The 21,361-nt window shown below is 36.0% G+C and overlaps 2 protein-coding genes across 4 annotated transcripts; one reads left to right on the forward strand and one right to left on the reverse strand.

The window, feature by feature from the left end:
* The first annotated feature begins 1,577 nt into the window (after nucleotides 1–1,577).
* Nucleotides 1,578–16,216, forward strand: APC6 (anaphase promoting complex 6). Of its 3 annotated transcripts, XM_082884172.1 has the most exons (17): nucleotides 1,607–1,960; nucleotides 3,564–3,698; nucleotides 4,340–4,681; nucleotides 5,153–5,226; nucleotides 5,399–5,438; nucleotides 5,927–5,972; nucleotides 6,237–6,316; nucleotides 6,508–6,689; nucleotides 6,779–6,904; nucleotides 11,186–11,260; nucleotides 12,619–12,744; nucleotides 13,263–13,332; nucleotides 13,983–14,065; nucleotides 14,592–14,702; nucleotides 14,909–15,008; nucleotides 15,399–15,434; nucleotides 15,830–16,216. In XM_082884172.1, exons 4-17 carry the CDS (start codon nucleotides 5,156–5,158, stop codon nucleotides 15,950–15,952), a joined length of 1,269 nt encoding a protein of 422 aa, XP_082740298.1. In that variant the 5' UTR covers nucleotides 1,607–1,960; nucleotides 3,564–3,698; nucleotides 4,340–4,681; nucleotides 5,153–5,155; the 3' UTR covers nucleotides 15,953–16,216. The 3 variants fall into 3 exon arrangements, with proteins under 3 accessions (XP_028089282.2, XP_028089283.2, XP_082740298.1); XM_028233481.2 differs by lacking the exon at nucleotides 4,340–4,681 and having other exon boundaries at nucleotides 1,578–1,960; XM_028233482.2 differs by lacking the exons at nucleotides 4,340–4,681; nucleotides 12,619–12,744 and having other exon boundaries at nucleotides 1,582–1,960.
* Nucleotides 16,217–16,802: 586 nt separating this feature from the next.
* LOC114289706 (UDP-Glycosyltransferase superfamily protein) lies at nucleotides 16,803–20,701 on the reverse strand. The gene is made up of 8 exons (XM_028233480.2): nucleotides 20,429–20,701; nucleotides 19,192–19,308; nucleotides 18,905–19,098; nucleotides 18,709–18,814; nucleotides 18,446–18,593; nucleotides 18,170–18,309; nucleotides 17,334–17,500; nucleotides 16,803–17,249 (listed from the first exon to the last, which is right to left on the reverse strand). Exons 1-8 carry the CDS (start codon nucleotides 20,487–20,489, stop codon nucleotides 16,956–16,958), a joined length of 1,227 nt encoding a protein of 408 aa, XP_028089281.2. The 5' UTR covers nucleotides 20,490–20,701; the 3' UTR covers nucleotides 16,803–16,955.
* Between the last annotated feature and the right edge of the window lie 660 nt (nucleotides 20,702–21,361).

The following is a 21,361-nucleotide window of genomic DNA, read 5'->3' on the forward strand; positions in this document are numbered from 1 at the left end:
AAACAACCCCTTAGATAAAGAACCAAGCAGTTTAGGCTCAAAATATTTCAAATAAGAGGCCTAACCTAAGAGCCCATACCAGACATCCCAAAAACCTATGGGGATTCTATTTGCAAAAAAATAAAAAATAGAAAAACAATCGATTAGTACGTCAAATTTCTCATTCATTTCTATTAAATTATTTCAAATTATAATTTACTTTTAATTTTTTTTTTTCCCACAAATTATCCCTCAAGATATACCTAAATAATAAATATATTAAAAAATCTTAAATTACATTACTTTGAAATTGACAATGAAAGATTAGAACGAACTATGGACAATATCAGCTTAGTGGGGGACTTTCATTTGAAAATGGCTTCACAATATTCCTTCAATCCTTTGTAGCTTGAAAAAAGGGCATCATGATTGATACTAGATGCCTGAGATGTTTTGCAACAAGTGAATCTTTAAAACATGCTGGCGTTGTTTTGTTTGTGTTTCTCCAAAAATTAGGGAAAATTTTTTTTACAAATAAGTTTTTAAAAGTAATCAAATCAAACAAATTTTTCCAAATTTTTTTTCGAAAACTTGTTTGGTTTACAAGTTTTCCAAACAAATCTCTCTCTCATACACATCAAATCAATTATTTTTTCCAAAACTCTCTCTCAAAATAATTTTTCAAAACATCTTTTGAAAAAAAACCAAACCAAATAAATTTTCGTACTTTTTATCTCAAAACATGTTTCTCAGATATAAACCAAACAAGCCCGTTATTTTTGAGTATTTGAAATCGCAGGACATGTGACAGAGAACACCATTACGGTTAGGAACTCATCAGTTATTAATCACTCTCTCTTGTGTTTTTATTTTTATTTCTTCATCTTCTTGTTTGTTTTTTGAATTGGGATAATGACTTTCAATTATTTACTAGCAATTTTATTCTGATCTATTATTTAGGCATAGTTTGGGAAGTTGGTTTTGGTGGGTTAGGGGCTAAAATTGTCACAAAAAATAAAATAGGCTATTTTAGTCACAAAAAATAAAACATCAAATCCAACCCATAATCATTACATTCCTCTCTCACAAAAAAAAATCAAAAAAGTCAAAAAGTCAAAAAGTCCTTCCCAAACCAGGCTTTTTAGCCCCAGTCTAAAATAGTCAAAAAGCCAAAAAGTCAAAAAGTCAACCCACTTCCCAAACGGAGGCTTAATTTAGTTCAAATTTTATTCTATTTGTAAGTAATAACAATAAAAAATAAATAAAAAATGATGTTGATAATAATGATAAGTTTAATGGAGTGGATTAGCATTTTAAGATGAGAAAGAAGATGAAAAGAAAAGAATTAAATCTTAGATACGAAGAATATGTATAAATGATTAAGGTATATTATGAGAAAAATAATAATATCTTATTTTAAAATTTAATATATATTATATGTATTAATAAATTTATATTAAAATATAATAAAAATAAAAATTTTAAAATTTTAATTACAAATAGAATCACCCAAAAACCTCTCGCTTTCTTCACTCTAATCGTAGTTTGGGCCCATATCATTTCAAATATCAGGCCCACACCAAGCCCATACCGGACATCCCAAAAGTCTGTACCTCCCGCTCTCTTCACTCCAGTTCTCTCTCTCTCTCTCTCCCCCTCTCCTCTACTCCCTGTAGAAACAACTCCTCTCTCTCTCTCTCTCACTCAGACCTACCATTACCAATCATACCAAAAAATGAGGGAAGAAGAGATAGAGAAGCTGAGAGATGTGGTTAGGGATTGCGTGAGCAAGCACCTCTACTCGTCGGCGATCTTTTTCGCTGATAAAGTCGCCGCACTCACATCGGACCCCGCCGACATCTACATGCAGGCCCAAGCGTTGTTCCTCGGCCGCCACTACCGCCGCGCTTTCCACCTCCTCAACGCCTCCCAGATCGTCCTCCGCGATCTCCGCTTCCGCTACCTCGCCGCTAAGTGTCTGGTTCGTCTCTTCCTCCCCAATGCGAGCCTTAGTTTATCCACTAAGGCTTCAATTCAATCGTTTATGTTTGATTATTGTTTGTTAGGTCTTTTGGAACTAGGGCTCTTGTTTGTGAATTGATCCTTTTGAGTTTTTTTTTTTTTTTTGAATCATAAGAAGTGAAATGAAGTGATTTTTATTTTTTTTTACTTGACTGAAGAAGCGAAGTGAATTGAATGTTAAATTATGTGAATATATAGCATTGTGTGCATTTTAAAAAAAAATGTGATTTAGTTTTTATTCTTAACTACACTTGAAAGAGATGATTGGAGACTTGGGAGTATTATTATCACCTAAATAAGTGCTGGTCTATGAAGCACGTGTGCTTGTATTGATACCTGTACGTCGGTATAATAAAATCTAAAAATGTTAGGTACGGATATGATTAGGTATGTTTGTAAAAAAATATTTATTTTTAATTTAGAAGAATATAAAAATTAGTTAAATAGTTTAGTTTGTTAAGATTCAATCTCCGAATCACATTTAATACCACAACTTAAAGGTATAAATTAAAATTAAATGTCATTATATTAAATAATTTACAAACTATAGTTTAATTTTAAAATCATGCTAATCATTAAAATAAATAATAAATAAAGTTTAATGAAAATAATTTTACCTTTGTATTAGAAGAAAATATTATTTTGACCGAGATACGGTATGACTTGGGTATACACTAATATTGTGTTTGGTTGAGAGATTTGAGGAGGGATTTGGAAAGGTAAATGAAAAAGGTAGATGCAATGTAAATAAAATATATTTACATTTCACCTAATTTCACTCACCTTTTCCCTTTTCTTTTTCAAATCCCCCTCCAAATCGCTCAACCAAACACAACATAAATATATTTAGTATGAAAAAAAATTAAGAAGACAAAATTTGGTGCGTATTTCGTGTACCCGGACATATGCAAAAATACTATATGAAGTGCTAGGTCTAGGTACAGGTACAGCATGCTTCATAGGTGCCGGTTAGCTTACATTTTGAAGCTTGCTATCAAAAAAGTACTTCCTTTCTTGTTAGATTTCCAAAAAGGCTAGGAGCTGGAAGAGTTTTCCCGCTATCATGGTTTTTATGAGTTATATATTAAAATAGTCTAACTAAATATAGTAAAATAGTAAATTTGCTCTCTCATTCTGCTGGGATTGCCTATTCTTTGTTTGATTATTGAAAATATAAAAATATATTGCTTTGGAGTAGTAGCTTAATTTGAAATTTTCTCTCCGTATTGTTTCATCTCAGAATTGAGTGAAGTTTAATTTCCCATGCTCCTTGGCTTAGTTGATGATAAGAGACGGGGTTGGGGGGTCACGATAACAAGCAAAATTTTGGGACTCTTGAACAATGCGAGTAGCATGCATAGTGTAGTCAACAGACTCTATACCATATTAACCGTTATAGAGTGAATGGGTTAATAAACTTTAATTTGCGTACATGGAATCGAAGTACAACTTATGTTTTGTGTGTTTACATAGTTTTGTTGTATAACTTATGTTTTGTGTATTTTATTTGTTTAGATGTTATCCTCATTTTTTTCCCGAATGAACAAAATATATATGACCAGGAGGAATTGAAGGAGTGGGATCAGTGTCTATTAATGCTTGGTGATGCTAAAGTCGATGAACATGGGAATGTTAATATCACGAAGGATGGCAATGTCATGTACTTGGACAAAGATGGAGAAGATCATGAAATCAATGTAAATTTTTTCCCCTTTTATATTACAAGTTTAGAGTCTGCGAATTTTAATTCCTTCTATTGCATTCCTGACTTTTCCCCTGCCAGGTACTATTTCTTTTGTGAGTAGTGAAATCTATAGCATTAAAATTTATACTTTTTATAAAGATTTTTTAAAATTTTATTTCACTTTTTCTACCTTGGCAACGTAGAATGCACCATTAGCATAGGGAAATATAACGTATAAGAATGAATTAAAGAGGAATGTCATAGAGGCTAGAAGAAAAGGTATTTCTTCTGGCTGAGGTATGCTGTTGGAAGCTAGTATCTGAACTAAAGACACCATATAAGGTTTTATATGTGTGATGAATGTTGATTATTAGTTTGGAAACATATACTTATTTAAGAAGAGAATGTAAATGCTTGTGATCAAGTGAAAAGATCGTTTCCCTTACACAAGACTCCCTCTTTACAGTACGGTTTGGGAGAGGTAGCAAGTAGTCAACCTTACCCTGCTCTTGACCTTATAAATTTATCAATTCTGATGTCTTTGTATTTGCAATAACTAACCAAATAATTCATTTTGACTGGATGAATTGACATTTCTTTCATAGGTTGATGTAATTATTGAACTCAAACACATTTATGTACTTGTTATTACAGTAATACATATTAGAATGTCAATTAACTGGGTATCTCCACCGGCGAGGGTAAGAGACCCAGCTTGGTTTTTCTGTAAGCTGCATATATACATCAAGGAAATATTGGTAGGCTCAAGTTGTTTTTCTCGAGTTAGGACATTGTGGTCTTTGTTTTATTTGTTTGAGATTTAATTTTTGTTGGTTTCATGGACATCTGAAACTGTGCTGAGCTGCTTTAATATGAATGAGGCTTGTGCATGCCAATATTCGTCTTTCAAGCCAGGTTCAGCTAAGCCTAGACCTGTTAAAGTTGTAATATTTCTGTGCTGGCAGTTTCAATACTAACAAGTCTAACCTCAGCCAGGTAACATTTAGTATCTTTAGAGCTTGTTTCATAGTTTGTTTGACATTTTCTATGGGTTATTTTGAGGCTTACCGTTGCATATGCTTTGCGAGTATTCTATTTGTCGAAATTTGATTATTTTTTTTAACTTTGGCCACCCCATTTATCAAGATATGGTTATGCGAAAAGTAAGGAAAACTGTGATGCAATGTATAGATTCCGATGTTGTCTTATGCTCCTTCACTTGGTCAATTTTAAATTTCATGATACTTCAAATAATAAATAAAAAAATCATTTGATCAATAACCTAGTTATCTGTTTGGTAGGCTTAAAATCGTGAAGATTCTATTCTCCATTGATTGCTAAACTTGTGTCAATAAGACAAGATCTAATATTAGATAAAGCGTTCTTTTGCTATGTGATCTAATTATTACCAATTGAGTCTTGAGTGTGGAAATATGATTACGTATTTATATATATTTATTGCAACAGATTATGTCAGCAACGTGCTTTTTAAGAGGCAAGGCATATGAAGCTTTGGAAAATCGTGCCCAGGCTCGGCAATGGTGAGTTCTCAGCTATAGCATAATCATGCAATGTTGGGGCTATTGTTATGGTTTCTGTTTTGTTATTCTACCATTTTTTTTTTTTTTTTTTTTGTATTTTTTTGGAGAATATAATTTGTATATCAGTTCCACAAGCTCATCTTTATATTTACTCAATGTGATGCTTTTTAAGGTACAAAGCTGCTATCAAAGCTGATCCTTTATGTTATGAGGTATGCATTCATGCTTAGAAATAGTGTAAATATGTTTCCCCCCCCCCCCCCTTTTTCCTGGGTGCTACATTTTATGTACTCAAATTAAAGTAACTTCTTATTTGAGCTTTAAAACAGGGAATGATGCTTAATGGATGGGAAAAAAAGTTACTCTTTTCTTGTTTGATATTTTATCCTCAAGATGGTTGAATTGCTTGCACACTTTTGTCTCTTCATTTTTAAATGCAGAATTTCATATTTGGGCCTTTTGTAGTCACAATAATATGCAACGACTGTCACTGAAATTATTTTGGAAATAATGTCAAAATTGCTGGCAACCATTTTTACTAAATATATTTTGGAAATATTACAATTGTATGCTACCATTTTCACTGTAAATATGATGGAAAACATCTCCTTCGTCAAGAAGTTGTTTTCATCTTTGAAGCTTCTCTTGTGGTTGTCTCCTTCATAGTTAAAAAATTTTTCTTTACGTGGTCCTTTTTCAGGCACTGGAACGTCTTATTGAGAATCATATGCTTACATGTGAAGAAGGTGATTTTTTTATTTTATTTGTATTTCTTTAGTCATTTTTGTACATTATTTGAGAATCAAACAAATTAATCTGAGGCCCATGCAAATTCATGGTACGTAATATCTCATTCAGGTCTTCTTTTTATGCTACCTTGTATTATATTTTATTAGGTCCTTTAGAATTATTGGCAAAGTGTGCTTGCTTTTTCCTTGTATTTTCTCAAAATAATTTTGTTATTTGCTTTTGTGGATTGAATATGACTTGGTTCTTCCATTGAATACCAGAGACGAGTCTACTTTCATCATTGCAATTTGCTCCTGAAGATGGCTGGATCTCATCATTCTATTCATGCTTGATAAAGAAGGTAAGCATGTCGATTGGTGTGACCAGAATGTGATGCAAGTCATGTGAAGTATGTTTGTTTTTCAGTCAGTCAATGTCCAACATGTTAGATTCAAAATCTAGTCACTTTAATTTTTCTTTGTTTTTAGTTTCTGTCATTATGATACTCTTGTTCCTGTGTTTTTGTAATGACCAATTATTATGTATTATCAGTATGACAAGGAAAATGTTGTAGAAGCCAAATTCAGAGAACTAGAACAAGAGGGTTGTAATGTTAAACCTTCAGAGAAGTCCTTGATGTGTACACTAAAAAACAACACCGATCTTTTGGCCTGCAAAGCTGAATACTACCATCAGTGTGGTGAATATCAAAAATGTTTTGAATTAACTTCCATGTAAGTTGCAACTGCTTCATAACAGAAAATAATTTTAATATCCCTTACTTGACTGAAGTCTGTATCTTGTTGCACACTATGTAATCCAGATTACTTGAAAAGGATCCTTTCCATCTGAAATGTACACTTGTGCATTTAGCAGCTGCTATGGAGCTTGGACATTCAAATGAACTCTATCTTATGGCTTGCAACTTGGTGAAAGATTATCCTCAAAAGTGAGCATGATTTTTATCTTTTCTTTTTAAATATATATATATAAAATTGTATTTTTATGTTAGAATTTACCATTCACACTCACCTACTACACTCCACCTACCACCAATTTACCCTCACCTACTCCTCACCTACTACCCAAACCCTCTCCTATATAATGAGCCACTCTGATTTGTAATACAACATATCAAGATCAAACAATCAATAATACAGTATTTTTAACATGGTATCAGAGCAATAAGATTTAGGCCTATTTTTTTTCTCACCGGCGGGCAGCCGGCCGGCAACTTTGCCTTCGCTGCCCGCTGGAATTTTCTACACTTTAACTTCGAGTTCTTCGCCATATTGCTCCCGAGTCTCCGGCGGGTTTGCCTTCATATCGCAGCCCGACTCGGAGCCTTCCTTGCACTGCCGAAGGAATACTTTAACCATCAGTCAGCAACTTTTTTTCCGACAAGTCGTTCGCCGGAAAGTCCATCGCCGTCGTACACTCCGGCCTCACAGACATGGATGAGCTGGCAGACACCCCCACCCGCTGCTCCCACCACCGTCGCGCCCAGTTCGCGACCTTCTTCCGGTTCCCCGACGACATCCTCCTTGACGACGACGACTTCCACCTCGCCTCCCTCGACTTCCCTTATGTTGCAGAACACCGCCGTGAGCTGCCACTGCCCCTTACCACACTGTCTTGTGCCCGTCGTCCCACGCGAGAGCCAGCCGTCACACTGCCCTGTGTGCGCCACTCCTCACCTCGCTTGACCTGCCCGTTTTGCCTCCAACCTTTGCGATATTGACGCTGCTTCTGGCCGTGATTGGCCCGCGCCGACCACGCACACTCTGTTGTGTGTGATGTTGGCTTGCCCAGCACCTGCACCCGCAACTAACATACATGCGCCTGCTACTGGGACACATCCCTGCAGTAGTGATGTTTGTGCCAACTATGTCCTTGAATGTGATGAGTTGGACAACTGGAAGTGCATCCGGATCAAATTTCTCATCTGGGTGAGAATCAAATTGACCTGTAGCCTCAATAGCAATATCAACATTTACCATCTCCACATCTGATATAAGAATGTCTTTTACATAACCGAAAGAAACAACCCAAACCAAAGAAAGAATAAAACCAACAGCACCTGTAAATCCCACCTGTAAATCTCCACCATCTTTTTTTCCACCATCTTTTTTTTCTTTTTTATTCTTTTCACTCAACTTTCTTTTTCTTTTTTTATTATTTTACTTCAAAAGCCTGAGCCATTCCACCATCTTTTTTCTTTTTCATTCTTTCCACTCAACTTTTTTTTTTTTATTATTATTATTTTACTTCCTCTTTTGAAACAAAAACAACACGGCACCCAACTTGCTTTGTCCCCCTTCTTTTCCTTTCTTTTATTTTATTTAAACAAAAAAAAAAAAAAAAAAAACAAAAACAAAAACAAATTAAACATTTGCACAACACACCCTATTTTATTCATCTCCGGGATCGACCCCGATCACCATTTTACATAAAAAAAAAAAAAAAACAAAACAAAACAAAACAAAACAAAACAAAACAAAACAAAAAAAAAAAAACAAAAAAAACACATCCACAGGCGGGATTTTTCTTCTCTACTCTGCTGCAGGTCTCTTCTTCTTGCCTCCGTCCTGGGCGGCCCTTGCCGGTGTTGCCTCCGTGCTTCCTAGACCACCAAGCAAGTTGCCTCCTCCCTGCTCCTCCACTGCAGCATATGGTGGCCCTCCAAATCGGAACATCACGGTGGCCTTCCGCTTCAGCTCCTTGTTTTCTGCCCTTAGCACGCTTATCTCTGCTCGCGCATCCTTATACATGCGTTGGAGCAGAGCCAGCTGGGAGTTTAAATGCTGCACCTCATTTGTCCTACTCTGCAGCCGGTTCGACAAATTTGTGACCGCCGTCATGCTTTCCACACATGCCTTCAAAGTATACTGATTGGCCTCCACATCCGACAGCACTGCCATTCTTTGCTCCACAGACCGCATCGGAAAGTTCAACGGAGTATACTCCGGGGCGCTTGGTTGAGTTTCCAGTGCCACCGCACCAGTTCTCTCTCTCGTTGACTCGTTGAGGTCGGGAAAGAGGGTGAGCAGCCCGCGGGAAGACGAAGCCATTTTTCTGGGCTACAAAGTGTTCCACAGTTTCTCTCTCCGCAGAGGCAGAGTTTTTCAGAGAAGGTTTGGTTTCAGACGTTTCAGAATGGTATGCCTCAGCCTCAGCCTCCGTCTTATAGCCGAGGCAGCCACGCGCATCGCGCGCCTCTTGCCACCAGCCGACAAAACGGGCGCGCAAGCCAAGGCGCCCACGTGCCTCGCCATCATGTCCGGCACACCTTTTGATGAATTGGGCACGTCTTTTGATGGCACGCCTTTTGACAAAATTGGGCACACCTTTTGAGGGTGCAACTTTTTACAACGGTCCGACATGACCCTATAAACTGTCCCGACATTTGATTCCGGTTAGCATTTTCAACGGTCCGACATGACTCCATAAACTGTCCCGACATTTGATTCCGGTTAGCATCTACAACGGTCCGACATGACCCTATAAACTGTCCCGACATTTGATTCCGGTTAGCATCTTCAACGGTCCGACATGACCCTATAAACTGTCCCGACATTGATTCCGGTTAGCATACAATGTCCTCTACAACGTTATGACACCACCATACAGTGTCCTCTACAACGTTATGACACCACCATACAGTGTCCTCTACACCGTTATGACACCACCATCCAGTGTCCTCTACACCGTTATGACACCACCATCCAGTGTCCTCTACACCGTTATGGCACACACCATCCAGTGTCCTCTACCACGTTATGGCACCACCTTACAGTGCCTTCACCAATGGTCTGACACGACCATACAGTGTCTCCTATCTTTTTTTTTATTTTTATGTATTTTCTTGTTTTGTTCCTCTCTCCAAACTCAAGTTGGTTAGTTTCTATCCTCCTTGAGTTTGCGGGGGGCTGTTAGAATTTACCATTCACACTCACCTACTACACTCCATCTACCACCAATTTACCCTCACCTACTCCTCACCTACTACCCAAACCCTCTCCTATATAATGAGCCACTCTGATTTGTAATACAACATATCAAGATCAAACAATCAATAATACAGTATTTTTAACATTTTATTTAGTTTTACAGTACAATTTAGTTCTAGTTAGTAATTTATTTGCTCTTAATTATACTTTTTACTTTGTAGGCATAGTCTCCTATTGTTTTGTTTTAGCAATAGAAGCACACAGTAAGGTTGAATGTAAGCCTGTGGCATAAGTTTATGGTTGAACATTTTTAGCAGTTGTGATTCTTGGTTTTACTATAATATCTTGTAAGATGATAACAAATAGAAGTTTCAAAGGATAATGTGCTACACTTTAATCAAAGAAGTGTCAAATGAATATATATTTTTTCTTTCTTTCTTGTTTGGGATGTGGATAGAGGCGTGGAGGTTTGATCTTCATTTTATTGTTATCTCTCTCTCTCTCTCTCTCTCTCTCTCTCTGTGGAGAAAATAAGGAAATCCTTTAGTCACTTTAATGGATAATTGAAAGCCATTGCCTGTTCCATAACAGAAAAAAAGCAATATGGTGTGATACTCTTTGTAATAGTGGGTAATATTGTGTGGCAGCTCTTGAGCTTAGCTTTGGCCATCTTAATTTTTAACACCAAGTGTTTCAGAGAAGAAACCAGAAAATCTTCAGTGTCAAGAACTAATCTCTGGGGATACCTAATTCATATCTAGCTTAATTCATTGTATTTTTTAGGCACTTTCGAATATGGTTCCATCAGAGACGTCTCCTGGGCTGCAAAACTTTCATAGTAGTGGAGAACTTTACCATTCTTGTATATTTAGGATCTCTGAGATATGGGAAGCGTTGAGTAAGATCAAAACTTGAGAAAGGATGTGGGAGTGGTTTGTACAGCAATCGATGTTTAGAATTGCACAGGAGATTGTTTTTAAGCTTGATTTACATAAACTCTTAAAACAAATGTTGGGGTTTTGTAGTGTCATGTGATTGTATAATAAAATTGTAGACCAGTTAACATTCACAAAACTGTGGCAGCAATGGGTATTTCAACTTATTGTGTTATTAAAACTATATTGTTATTATTAGGACTTGTAATTTGGATACAATCAATTCTGTTGTGCCAAACATGTTCTGATGAAGCTGAAAATTCCATCCAGATCATTGCTTATATTTCTTACCTCAATATTTTGCATTTGGCTTTATGTTGTTGCTAATTAGGAATTGTCTATTAGGGCTTTGTCTTGGTTTGCAGTTGGTTGCTACTACTATTGTATCAAGAAGTATGATCAATCACGCCGTTATTTCAGGTAATAATCATACGTTTCTAGTCCACTCCAATTTCTTAACAATGTTGACTTGTTTACTTTTATGAGTTGCATTTTCCCTTTTAGTATTCAGATGATTTTTTTTGTTGCCAATACATCCAATCCAACTGTATCATTTCTTGGTTTTAACTATTTCTCTTATGTTAAAGATCTAAAAAGGTTGTTATGCATTGGAATCTAAACTCGTTTAAATTCCATGGAATGCTTATGTTTTGTCATTGTCTTTATTGTACTTTAAGGAGTTAATAATCTATCCATCCTAGATGATAATGGAGTATATTTTCTTAGTCGACAGATTTGGTGTCATCTATGTGTGCATAGTCAGCAAAACACTTGTGGAACCTAAATGAGTACAAGAGTTTCAAAATTTAAAGCTTTGGATACAATGTTTGATGCATATTTGCTTTGAAAAAAAGAAGTATGATCGAAAATTCTGGTGTTTACAGTTCAAGCACGAGGTGGTTGAAGTAATGCATGAAAGAAAAAAAAACTACTTAAGCGGACAATGGTATCTGGTTTGAGTTGGAGAGAGATAGCACATGATGGTTCACTGAGTTTAGTGGCTATCTGTACACATCCACAATAACCAAAGCTGAACAAACCAAGTCTTTTGGCAGACAACAGTTGAACAAATTTGGTTTGTTCGGTGATTGTTTGCTGAATGTACCAAGGTTGTTCGTAGTAATTATGTTGGCCTTAGTCGTCCAAACAACCTTAAAATGTTCGGTGAACAAAGGCCAATCAATCATAGTTTGTTTGGCAAACCAATGGCGAATAGAGCTTCGACTTCACTTTTCCAAATAGCACAAATCTAGATCAAAATCATACAAAACCACATCTCAATAATTATATAACACCCAAATCTTGTATACAACATTGCACAATTATCCTATACATATATATATTTAACAATGTCTTTTTCATTTTAGTTGTTGATTGATGTTTATTATAATTTTTTTTTTTGGCTTTATGTTCTATTGATGGAGATGGTGGGAGATGCAGAGGGGCGAAGATAGTGAGGGAAGTGGGTGGTGGTGGTAGTTGGTGAGGGTGAGTGTGTGAAGAATTTTTTTTGTGTTAAAATAAATTTCCCTTATGGTAAATTTTGCATAAGGGTGTAATTCTAACAAAAAGTCATACTTCGGTGGATTTATTGAGAGAAGGTGTAAAAGAAGCGACCTAGTTACTTCTGGAGTTCCGCTACAACTTTGTTATTCTACCTGGATATGGGTAGTGGTTGGCTCTACTGCAAAGTGACGTGATTGCTTTCAAGTAAATGTCATGTTTAAACCTGGCATAGTTATCCGATTTGAGTTCTCATTGGTTATCATAATTGACAGCAAGGCTACAAATCTAGATGGAACATTTCTGCCAGCTTGGATAGGTTATGGGAATGCTTATGCAGCTCAAGAAGAGGGCGACCAAGCAATGTCAGCTTATCGCACTGCTGCTCGTTTGTTTCCTGGGTAAGTTTTATATTATCCTTCTTCCTCTTGTTTGCTCTCTAATCTTTGGTGATAAACATGCACAATGAATGCAAGAGCGAGAACACTTGACCATGATGTATGAATTGTGATGTATCTAAGAGCAAACTTAAGAAGAATAGGTGATATGTTGAACAATAAAGGCAAGTTTGCAAGTTTCTATATTTTAAATACTTTCTCCATTCACAAGATAATTAAAATTTAATTTTTAGTGTTTCCAATCTTCTGTAGTTGTTGATTCAATGTTCGTAAAATTCTGATTCCTTTGTGCCTCTCTGGTCTGTCCCCACCCCCAAGGAAAATATGATATTGGGTTTTGTGTTAATTGTGGGTCAAAGATATTTGATTGTAACCAAGAATACCGTTTTAACAATTCTCGTGATGGTCGGAACTATGCATAAAATTAGTTTATTGGTCGTTTCTTTAGTTATGCATAGTCAAATCCTCTTTACCTATGATTTGTTTTTTACAGGTTGAATCTTGATATTCTCTTGTTCCAGGTGCCATTTACCAACTCTGTACATTGGCATGGAATACATGCGAACACACAGCTTCAAACTTGCTGAGCAGGTGATACATATGTCAACTTTAGTAATTAACTATTTGTTGACCTCATGTGATGTGAACATATCAAGAGAATTGAAAAGAAAAATAGCTGTGCAGTCTTCTCTGCATTTTGTTATCCAGATAATGAGTTATGACATTATTGTTCTCACTGATAAAGCTATCCAAAATTGATGTTAGTTTGATAATGGTCTTGGGTCGTCCTGCTAGGCTATTTGCTAGTGTAGAGTTCGGAAGTGACATCATTTTATGTTCTTAAGGAAACTAATGGAAGAAAGTAGGGTGGGCTATTTTTTTGTCAAATATATGAAACTATTATTACGTGTACTTCAATAATTAGGGGTGCCTTCAATTGCCTAACAAAATTAAGAAAAGAAAAAGTTTATACATAAATTGGCAATTGATTTAGTTAGTTTAATGGTAAAAATTTACTAGCATTTCAGGGGGGGAAAAAAAAAACTACCCATGTTACTGATAAGTAACATAACTAAGCTGTGGCAATTGAAAAATCATTTCAAGCTATTTATTTTTACAAAAAAACACTTGTGGTATTCCTGTTTTCTCTATATGTTTGATTTGTAATCTTTGTTCTTAGGAATGTCAACATTATGATGAGCGCATTCTGTGTTCAGTGTTCTGATAGGATTTTGTCTCAGTTTTTCATGCAGGCAAAGACAATATGTCCCTCAGATCCACTTGTATATAATGAACTCGGAGTTGTTGCTTATCATATGAAGGAGTAAGGATATTTACCCTTCATGAATATGTTACTCTAGATGTTAAATGGATCTATCAAAAGAGAAATGACTTGATAGTTGCTGAAGTATTGTCAAATAGTACTCTTTATATTTATATAAGAAATTCATGACATAAAAAAATTGAAAGTTCTTTTACTAACAAATTGCAGATGTAATAAGTTTTAAATCTGTTTAATTTTGACTTTTAATTATATGCAAGGTTCAATGGAAGTTTTTGGAAACTGAGCCAAAACCAGAAAGATCAAAATCAAATTTTTATTTTTAATTATTTTTACATTTTATGTATGCCACCTAAACTTGGTGAAGATTTTGAACTATTAATATTTTCTAGTTAATGATGATTAATTTTGGTTGTTTTAAGTTATGAAACCCAGTTTTTGGGCAACCGTTCAGAAATGCCTTCTACATCTATATACTCAATTTAGTCCCCATGTAAAGTCCTTTTACATTTGTTTTTCCATATTTAGTGAATCTTTTCATCATCATAATTCTGTCTTAATGTCTCAGGTATAAAAAAGCTGTGTGGTGGTTTGAGAAGACTTTGGCTCACATTCCATCTTTGAGTGGAATGTGGGAACCAACTGTGATTAATCTGGCCCATGCATTAAGAAAACTAAAGTAAGGTTAATTTGCTTTGAAATCCTATCAGAAACACTGTCTACTATGGTTTTCTTAAATTTCTGTTTACTTCTTGAAACTCAAGGATCAATATAGGTACATTTCAATCATATGTTTTTTGAGTTGAAGTACAATAATGGTACTAATAAATCAGATTTGATTACATATGTTTCTCTAGTAAATAATATAGAACTACTATATATCAGGAGGTACCGTGAGGCGATTACATACTATGAGAGAGCACTTGCACTATCAACCAGAAGTTTGAGCACTTATGCTGGTCTTGCTTACACTTACCATTTGCAGGTACTTACTCTCTGAAAGATTGTTTTGTTTTTGTGACCTGGTATGGTTATTATGATAATCAAGTGGCATTTTATGTATTGTTGCTCAAATTTGTATCTTGGTCCATAACTGGAGCTGGATTAGACCACCTGCTAAAGTTTAATGGAGAAGAAATTTTGTCACCACTCACCTGGACTACTTCACAGGGGTTTCCACTTGAGTGAACTGGCTTATTAGGGAATGCTTAGGTTTCATATGACACAAAATGACCAAATGGTCACATTCTAGCTTGAGTAGTAGAATACAGAGTTCTCTCCAAACTCGGACTATTTCTAGAGTTCAAATTTAATTTTTTTTTCTTGCCCTTATGATGAATGTCTTGCTGATGATACATTTTATGTGCTTGTGCAGGATAATTTTACCACAGCAATTACATACTATCACAAGGTAAGTTGCTCCAACCTCGATTGCTAGATTGGAGAACATCATATACAATCTTGCCTGTTTGATGCTGCAGTGGCTTTTAATGAAGTGGTTTCTAAAAAGCACTTCTGCAGAAACATCCAAGAGTTGCTTCATTTAGAAACCCTTTGAGCCTTGTCTTTTTTTCGGTCTAGAAGTGCTTTTAGCATGTAACCAAACATGTAATAAAGCACTTTTAACTGCTAAGAAGTGCTTTTAAGCCATCACACCATCTGATGGGACATAAAATCTATGAACTACATGGACTAACTAGTGCTGTGAAAACTGATTTTATTTTACTATGTTTAGTTATGATTTTATTTTATTTTTTGCCGCATGGTGTAAACTGACTCCTGTTATCTTTGTTGTCTCTGAATCAGGCTTTATGGCTGAAACCAGATGATCAGTTCTGCACGGAAATGTTAACTTTAGCTCTTGCAGATGAATGCCGCCATGGTATAGATCCCAAAACTGAATCTCTCCGAAATGATGTATTTGTTTAGTGAGAAAGCAGGCAAGAGAATTACAGCTCATCATGTATTTTTTTGCGGCCAATGTTTGTAGTTTCAGAAGTAGACTAAAATAATGTGCTAGGTATCTTTATTTATTGTATCACAGTAGAAGAGATATTATATTAGGCATCAACTCTTTCGTGTATTTGTGACTTAAGGGCATCAATTGAGGCCGTTGTAGCTTGTATATTTTGGAACTGAATTGGCCTTCATTATTACTGATTTATTGAATCAGCCTGACCTTGCAATTTAAAACTCACTTCTTGGCATCGTTGTTTCTAAGTCGTCGATTAGTAGACGTTTTCATAAAATGTATATCAAATAAATAGGAAACAGGTAAAGTGATTGCAAATCAATAGACAACTATCTTTTTTGTACAGTTGTCCCTTGCATCAAAAGACGCCTCATTGGCATTTCATTGATTTGTAATTACTGTTGAAACGGGCACAAACAAATAGGTAGATAATGAAGTATATCATTATGTAGGTTTGTATAGGTCAGCTTCACGTTGAGGGATTAGTGGTGAGATGAAAAACATGAATGTGTTGTCCAGAAATTATTTATCATTGCATATAACGACTTTGATTTTCAAGTTCATTTCTTTGTACTAAAAAAGGAGTTCAAACATAAAATTTGTACCCCAAATTTTTTTTTTTAATTCTTGTACCATCTGGTTTCTTTTTTGGCAATCTATAATGGTTGGAACAGTGCAAAGGCTACAATTAGTTGACCTCATATACCTATTCGCGGGGCCTTCAACTTTTGATTTAAGATGTTTGCTAATATAATAACAATAAAAATTTCTTCTGCTGAAAATCCCTCTCTTCCTGCTACAGAACAGTTTTGCATCAATATATCACCATTTAATGTCAACAATTTAGCTTGAATAAGTTTCTTGCAAGTTCAAAGAACGACTTATTGACAAGTTAATTTTCTGGAAATTCTGGAAGTAGAGCACCTTAACAGCATATTCTTTGTGCTGTTTTAGATATTCTCACTCCCTCTTCCCCCGAGCTACATCGACAAGAATTCTATTCAAATGCTGCCCAAATATCTTGGTAGAAAACGACTCAGCGACGTGTTGCCAAGCTTCTAGACCCATTCTCTCTGCCATTTGGGGATCCTGAATGAGCTTTGCCATAGCCAAAGAGAAATCTTGGGGACTTGGGTCACAGAGGAACCCTGTCACGCCATTCTTAATTGTCTCAACAGGACCCCCGCTGTTGCATGCAATTACCGGTTTATGGGCTGCCATTGCCTCCAAGGGAACAATTCCAAAATGTTCATCCTACACTCATTAAGCATTCTCATGAGACTTCTTGTCATACGCATTATAGTATCAATATGAGCAGAAAATTGACTTTTCACAAACCTTTGGTGTGTAAAGAACACATAGGCATTGTGAAAGCAGCGTATTCCTTTCAGTTGTCGAGCAAGATGTCATGAACTTAACCTGGTGAGACACTCCTTCCCTCTCTGCTAAGCTTTTCAATTCCTCCAAATATTCGACATTCTCTCTCAAGCGTTTATCAAAGCCGCCTGAAGCAAAAATAAGTTGATAAGTAAATAAACGATTAAAAAGGTGTCAATTTGCATCCAAACATGCTAAAGCATATTGTGCATATATGCAAAAGGTGTTGCCTCCATTATTAAATACAACAATGCTGTAGACACCAAATTTATCACCCCTAAATAATCCCTAATGAAGTGAAATTGAGGTTAGACCCCACATGATGGAATATTTGACAAATCAAAATTTGACACTTGTCAGACACATCATTAGGAGTGGTTTTTAAGGGTGATAAATTAGATATTTTCTAATAAATATGAAATATGAATTTCCATTGGACTTGGGTATTACATGATTCCGAGACTAACACATGTATACCAATCCATGAAATATAGTGCACAACTAATCTGCAAAGTGCATTTTGCACATGATAGTGCCAAGCAAACACACCTTTGTTTGGCATGTGCAAACACACCTTTGTTTGGCATGTGCTAAAATAGCATGTGCTATTTTAGCACATTATCCTATTTGGATCACATCACCTCTCTACCACATCACTTCAAACCCAACCCATATTTCACGTTTTTTCGTAAAAAGTCAAAAAGTATACTAATCTAGCACATCCCAAACAACCCCCTAAAAGCAAAACAAGTCAATATATAACTGTTCTCGAGCAGCAAATAGATAGAGAGACTTGCCTACGACTGTCAATGTAGCATCAGCCACATTATGACCTTGAAGAACATCACCTTCAGGGGTGCGAAGCATGGCAAAGGCAGATATTGCTAAATCTATGTTCTTTTTCCTTTCAAAGCGGTTGACGGAGAGAAAATTCAACCTACAACATAGTAATCGCATAAACTCCTAAAATTTGTGAGGGAATGAGAAAAAAATGTTCAAGAAAATGATTAAACACAGCAATTTAAAACCATTCCTAAAACTAGAAAGATACCAAGAACAGGCTTGTTCATTACTTAAAAGTGTGGGGTTTATTAAACTGGTCTACATTGACTGCTGGGTAAAGCACGGATGGTTTAATTCCTCTTGCATCAAGTTGCTTAAATGTGTTTGCAAAAGTAGATGCAGTAAATTTGCTGTTAACAAGAACCAAATCTGCCATACCTGCAATTCGACCAGCAACTCATTGAGATTGTTAAATGCACATTACCACAGAATGCTTTCAAGATACAGAAGACAATTTACATAAGAAACACAAAGCCAGAATATGGAAAGAGACCAGTTGTTATTTCTTCTATAATGTCTATGGGTTTCCGATACATCCTCCTAAGAACTGTTGTGTGTTGAGCCAGCAACAAATCTGGAAAATGGCAATAAAATACGACCTGGACAGGAAATGGAGAATGTGAAATAACAACAAAGTCATAAACCTCTAATGATGAATATATATATATATATATATATGAAATAATCACCTTAGTTGATTTCTTTAGTTTCAATAGTGGAATGACTACGGAGACTTGATCAGCGAGTATAACATCGAATGACGGCCACATGAACAACACACAGAGAGCAACAAAAAGGCAACGGAGATATGCACATGCAGCATGTAGATGGTAGAAAACATGACGGGGCAGGAAAGCACCATATACAGTAACTGGAAAGGTTCCTGTACATTGCATTTATGTTAATATCACCTAACTAAAATAGCACGAACAGCCCCAGAACTGAAGAATTAGAGAAAAAGATATGAAATCCTCACCAGCAAGAGTCTCCTCAAAACATCGAGTTTTGTCATGGTGTGCGGTAAAAATATGAACATTGTGCCCATGGGATGCAAGTTCCACAGCAGCATCAACAATTAATCTTTCAGCTCCACCTATCCAGTATACATAACAGCAACCATGGAGCAAGTATATTGGTAACAGGCAAGGCGATAAGATCTCATAGTAGGGAGAGAAGTCTTCACATACACAAATAGTGTAAGATGACTATTGAGCATGAGATGGGTTTAGACAAATCCATTCCTTTGGCAGTGTGAGATGTGCCCATGCCTAATATCAGTGACTTGGCAAGTGATTTTGTCTGTGCAGTGAAATTTTTTTTCGATATCATACTGGCTGTCCTTCAGGTCCTTAACTAGTCTTTGTTCGATTAGGATCCATAGGTGGTGAGATGACAGAAAAAGTTGATATCCAAGCTATCATTTAAAATAGTTGATGCATTGACTCCTAATATTATATACGAATAAAACTGCAGTAGCAATATTTCCTTAAGGCTGTGTTTGGATCAGGATATGGGTAGAGATTTGAAAGGAAACGGGAAAACGTTTATGAAATGTAAAAGAAATATACCTACATTTCTCGCCTATATTGAAGAAGAAGTAAAATGTGTGCATCATTCAGCCAATCCTAAACGTTGCCAAGATTCTAAACCATAAACTTCCGAAGGGTTTTTTTTTTTTTTTTTTTTCTTAAACAGGACTATCTCTGAAAGCCACTAGGTAAACCCATACCCAAAGCCCCAAGCTTCTCCACACATATTGGCCAAACACAGAGATCAAAATCAAAGCTATCTCCTCTAGCTTATCAATTCATGGTGATATGATCAGGCAATAACTCTCATGAAACTGAATGATTTGAAAAACATCTCATGCCAAGAACAAGCCATATAAAATTTTATTTAAAAAAAAAAATTCACTTCAAAACTTCACAAACTCCCCCATCCACCCTTCTTCCAAGTTCAACTCAACAAGTTCTTCAAGGTTCAGATTCCAAAAGGGTTAGTTTCTCAACAAAATTAGTGCTTTATACAAAATATTCTCTTTTTAAGATCATTTTGGCCAGACCAAGCTCTTCCAAATTGAATGAAATTACAAATTCCAATAACATGATAAAAATCAAAATCAAAACCAAAATAAAAATATTCTCAGATTCTTATCTCTGTAAATTGATACACATAGATATAAAATAATAATAATAAACAAATAAATAAATTACCGATTCCGAGGTCTGGATGAATGATGGCGATGTTGAGCTTGGAGCTTCTGTTTTTCTCCATCTTCTCTTTCGCTATCGAATCGTATGATCCCCTTCACGACAGAGAAGAGACCTTGAAAAATCACAAGGCAGACTATGGGGGCGACCCCTATTGTCAGATCAAATATGGCTAAAGACAGAGAAAGTGCAACCCGTTTTAGCGTCATACAAAATTGCTATTGCCCTAGATCGGCTTAAATTGGTATGGAAATAGAAGTTAGCCCATCAGCCCAATCTGTTGTTATTGTAACTGGATCCATATAGAGGATCCCAGCCCAAATGAAGAATTAGTTTTACGGCCTTGTTTGGGGGAAGTTTATAAGACCTAATTTATATCTATATAATAAGGGAAATATAATAAGGGAATAGGGTTTTTGAATTCATCCTACAAACAATTGTCCTATTAGGACATTTTAATAGTCGTGATTCATTTCTATATTTAGATGGACAGCTGAGATGACCCCATTAAGTATATATCAATCCTAAGTATATATCTACATTTACTTCCCGCCCAAATAGTAAGCTTCCCACTTACCCACACCTCCCCTTCATTCTATCTTTATCTCTCTCCTTTCTTTGTTCTCACCCACGTCTCCTCCCCATTCCCTCTTTATCTCTCTCTCCCTCCCTGTTCTTCTTCTTCCCTATCCTCCCTCTTCGCTCGCTCCTGAAACTGCTCTCCAATCTCGGCTCGCAAGGCAAGATGCTCGTTCCCCTTCTTTTTATGTCCTATTTCTCTCTCTGTATTTCTGTTTCACCCATTTTCTCTCTGTCGAGTTGTTCTGCGTCGCACTCAAAGTTAGATTTTTTGTTCATTACCCCCTCCTCTCGTTGTTCAATCTTTTTGAGCTTTCTAGAATTCTCTCTATCGGGCTGTGAACAGGTTATTTTAGG

Source organism: Camellia sinensis, chromosome 8 (genome assembly GCF_055761805.1).
Source record: "Camellia sinensis isolate YWXY chromosome 8, ASM5576180v1, whole genome shotgun sequence".
Lineage (NCBI taxonomy): Eukaryota > Viridiplantae > Streptophyta > Magnoliopsida > Ericales > Theaceae > Camellia > Camellia sinensis.

Coding starts and splice junctions, on each gene's coding strand:
- APC6 (XM_028233481.2), top strand. CDS start 1,715: ATGAGGGAAGAAGAGATAGAGAAGCTGAGAGATGTGGTTAGGGATTGC. Junction 6,690..6,778: donor TGTTTTGAATTAACTTCCAT/GTAAGTTGCAAC, acceptor TATGTAATCCAG/ATTACTTGAAAAGGATCCTT. Junction 15,435..15,829: donor CAATTACATACTATCACAAG/GTAAGTTGCTCC, acceptor TCTCTGAATCAG/GCTTTATGGCTGAAACCAGA.
- LOC114289706 (XM_028233480.2), bottom strand. CDS start 20,489: ATGGAGAAAAACAGAAGCTCCAAGCTCAACATCGCCATCATTCATCCA. Junction 19,309..20,428: donor TCATCCAGACCTCGGAATCG/GTAATTTATTTA, acceptor TATACTGGATAG/GTGGAGCTGAAAGATTAATT. Junction 18,594..18,708: donor TATAGAAGAAATAACAACTG/GTCTCTTTCCAT, acceptor GTCGAATTGCAG/GTATGGCAGATTTGGTTCTT.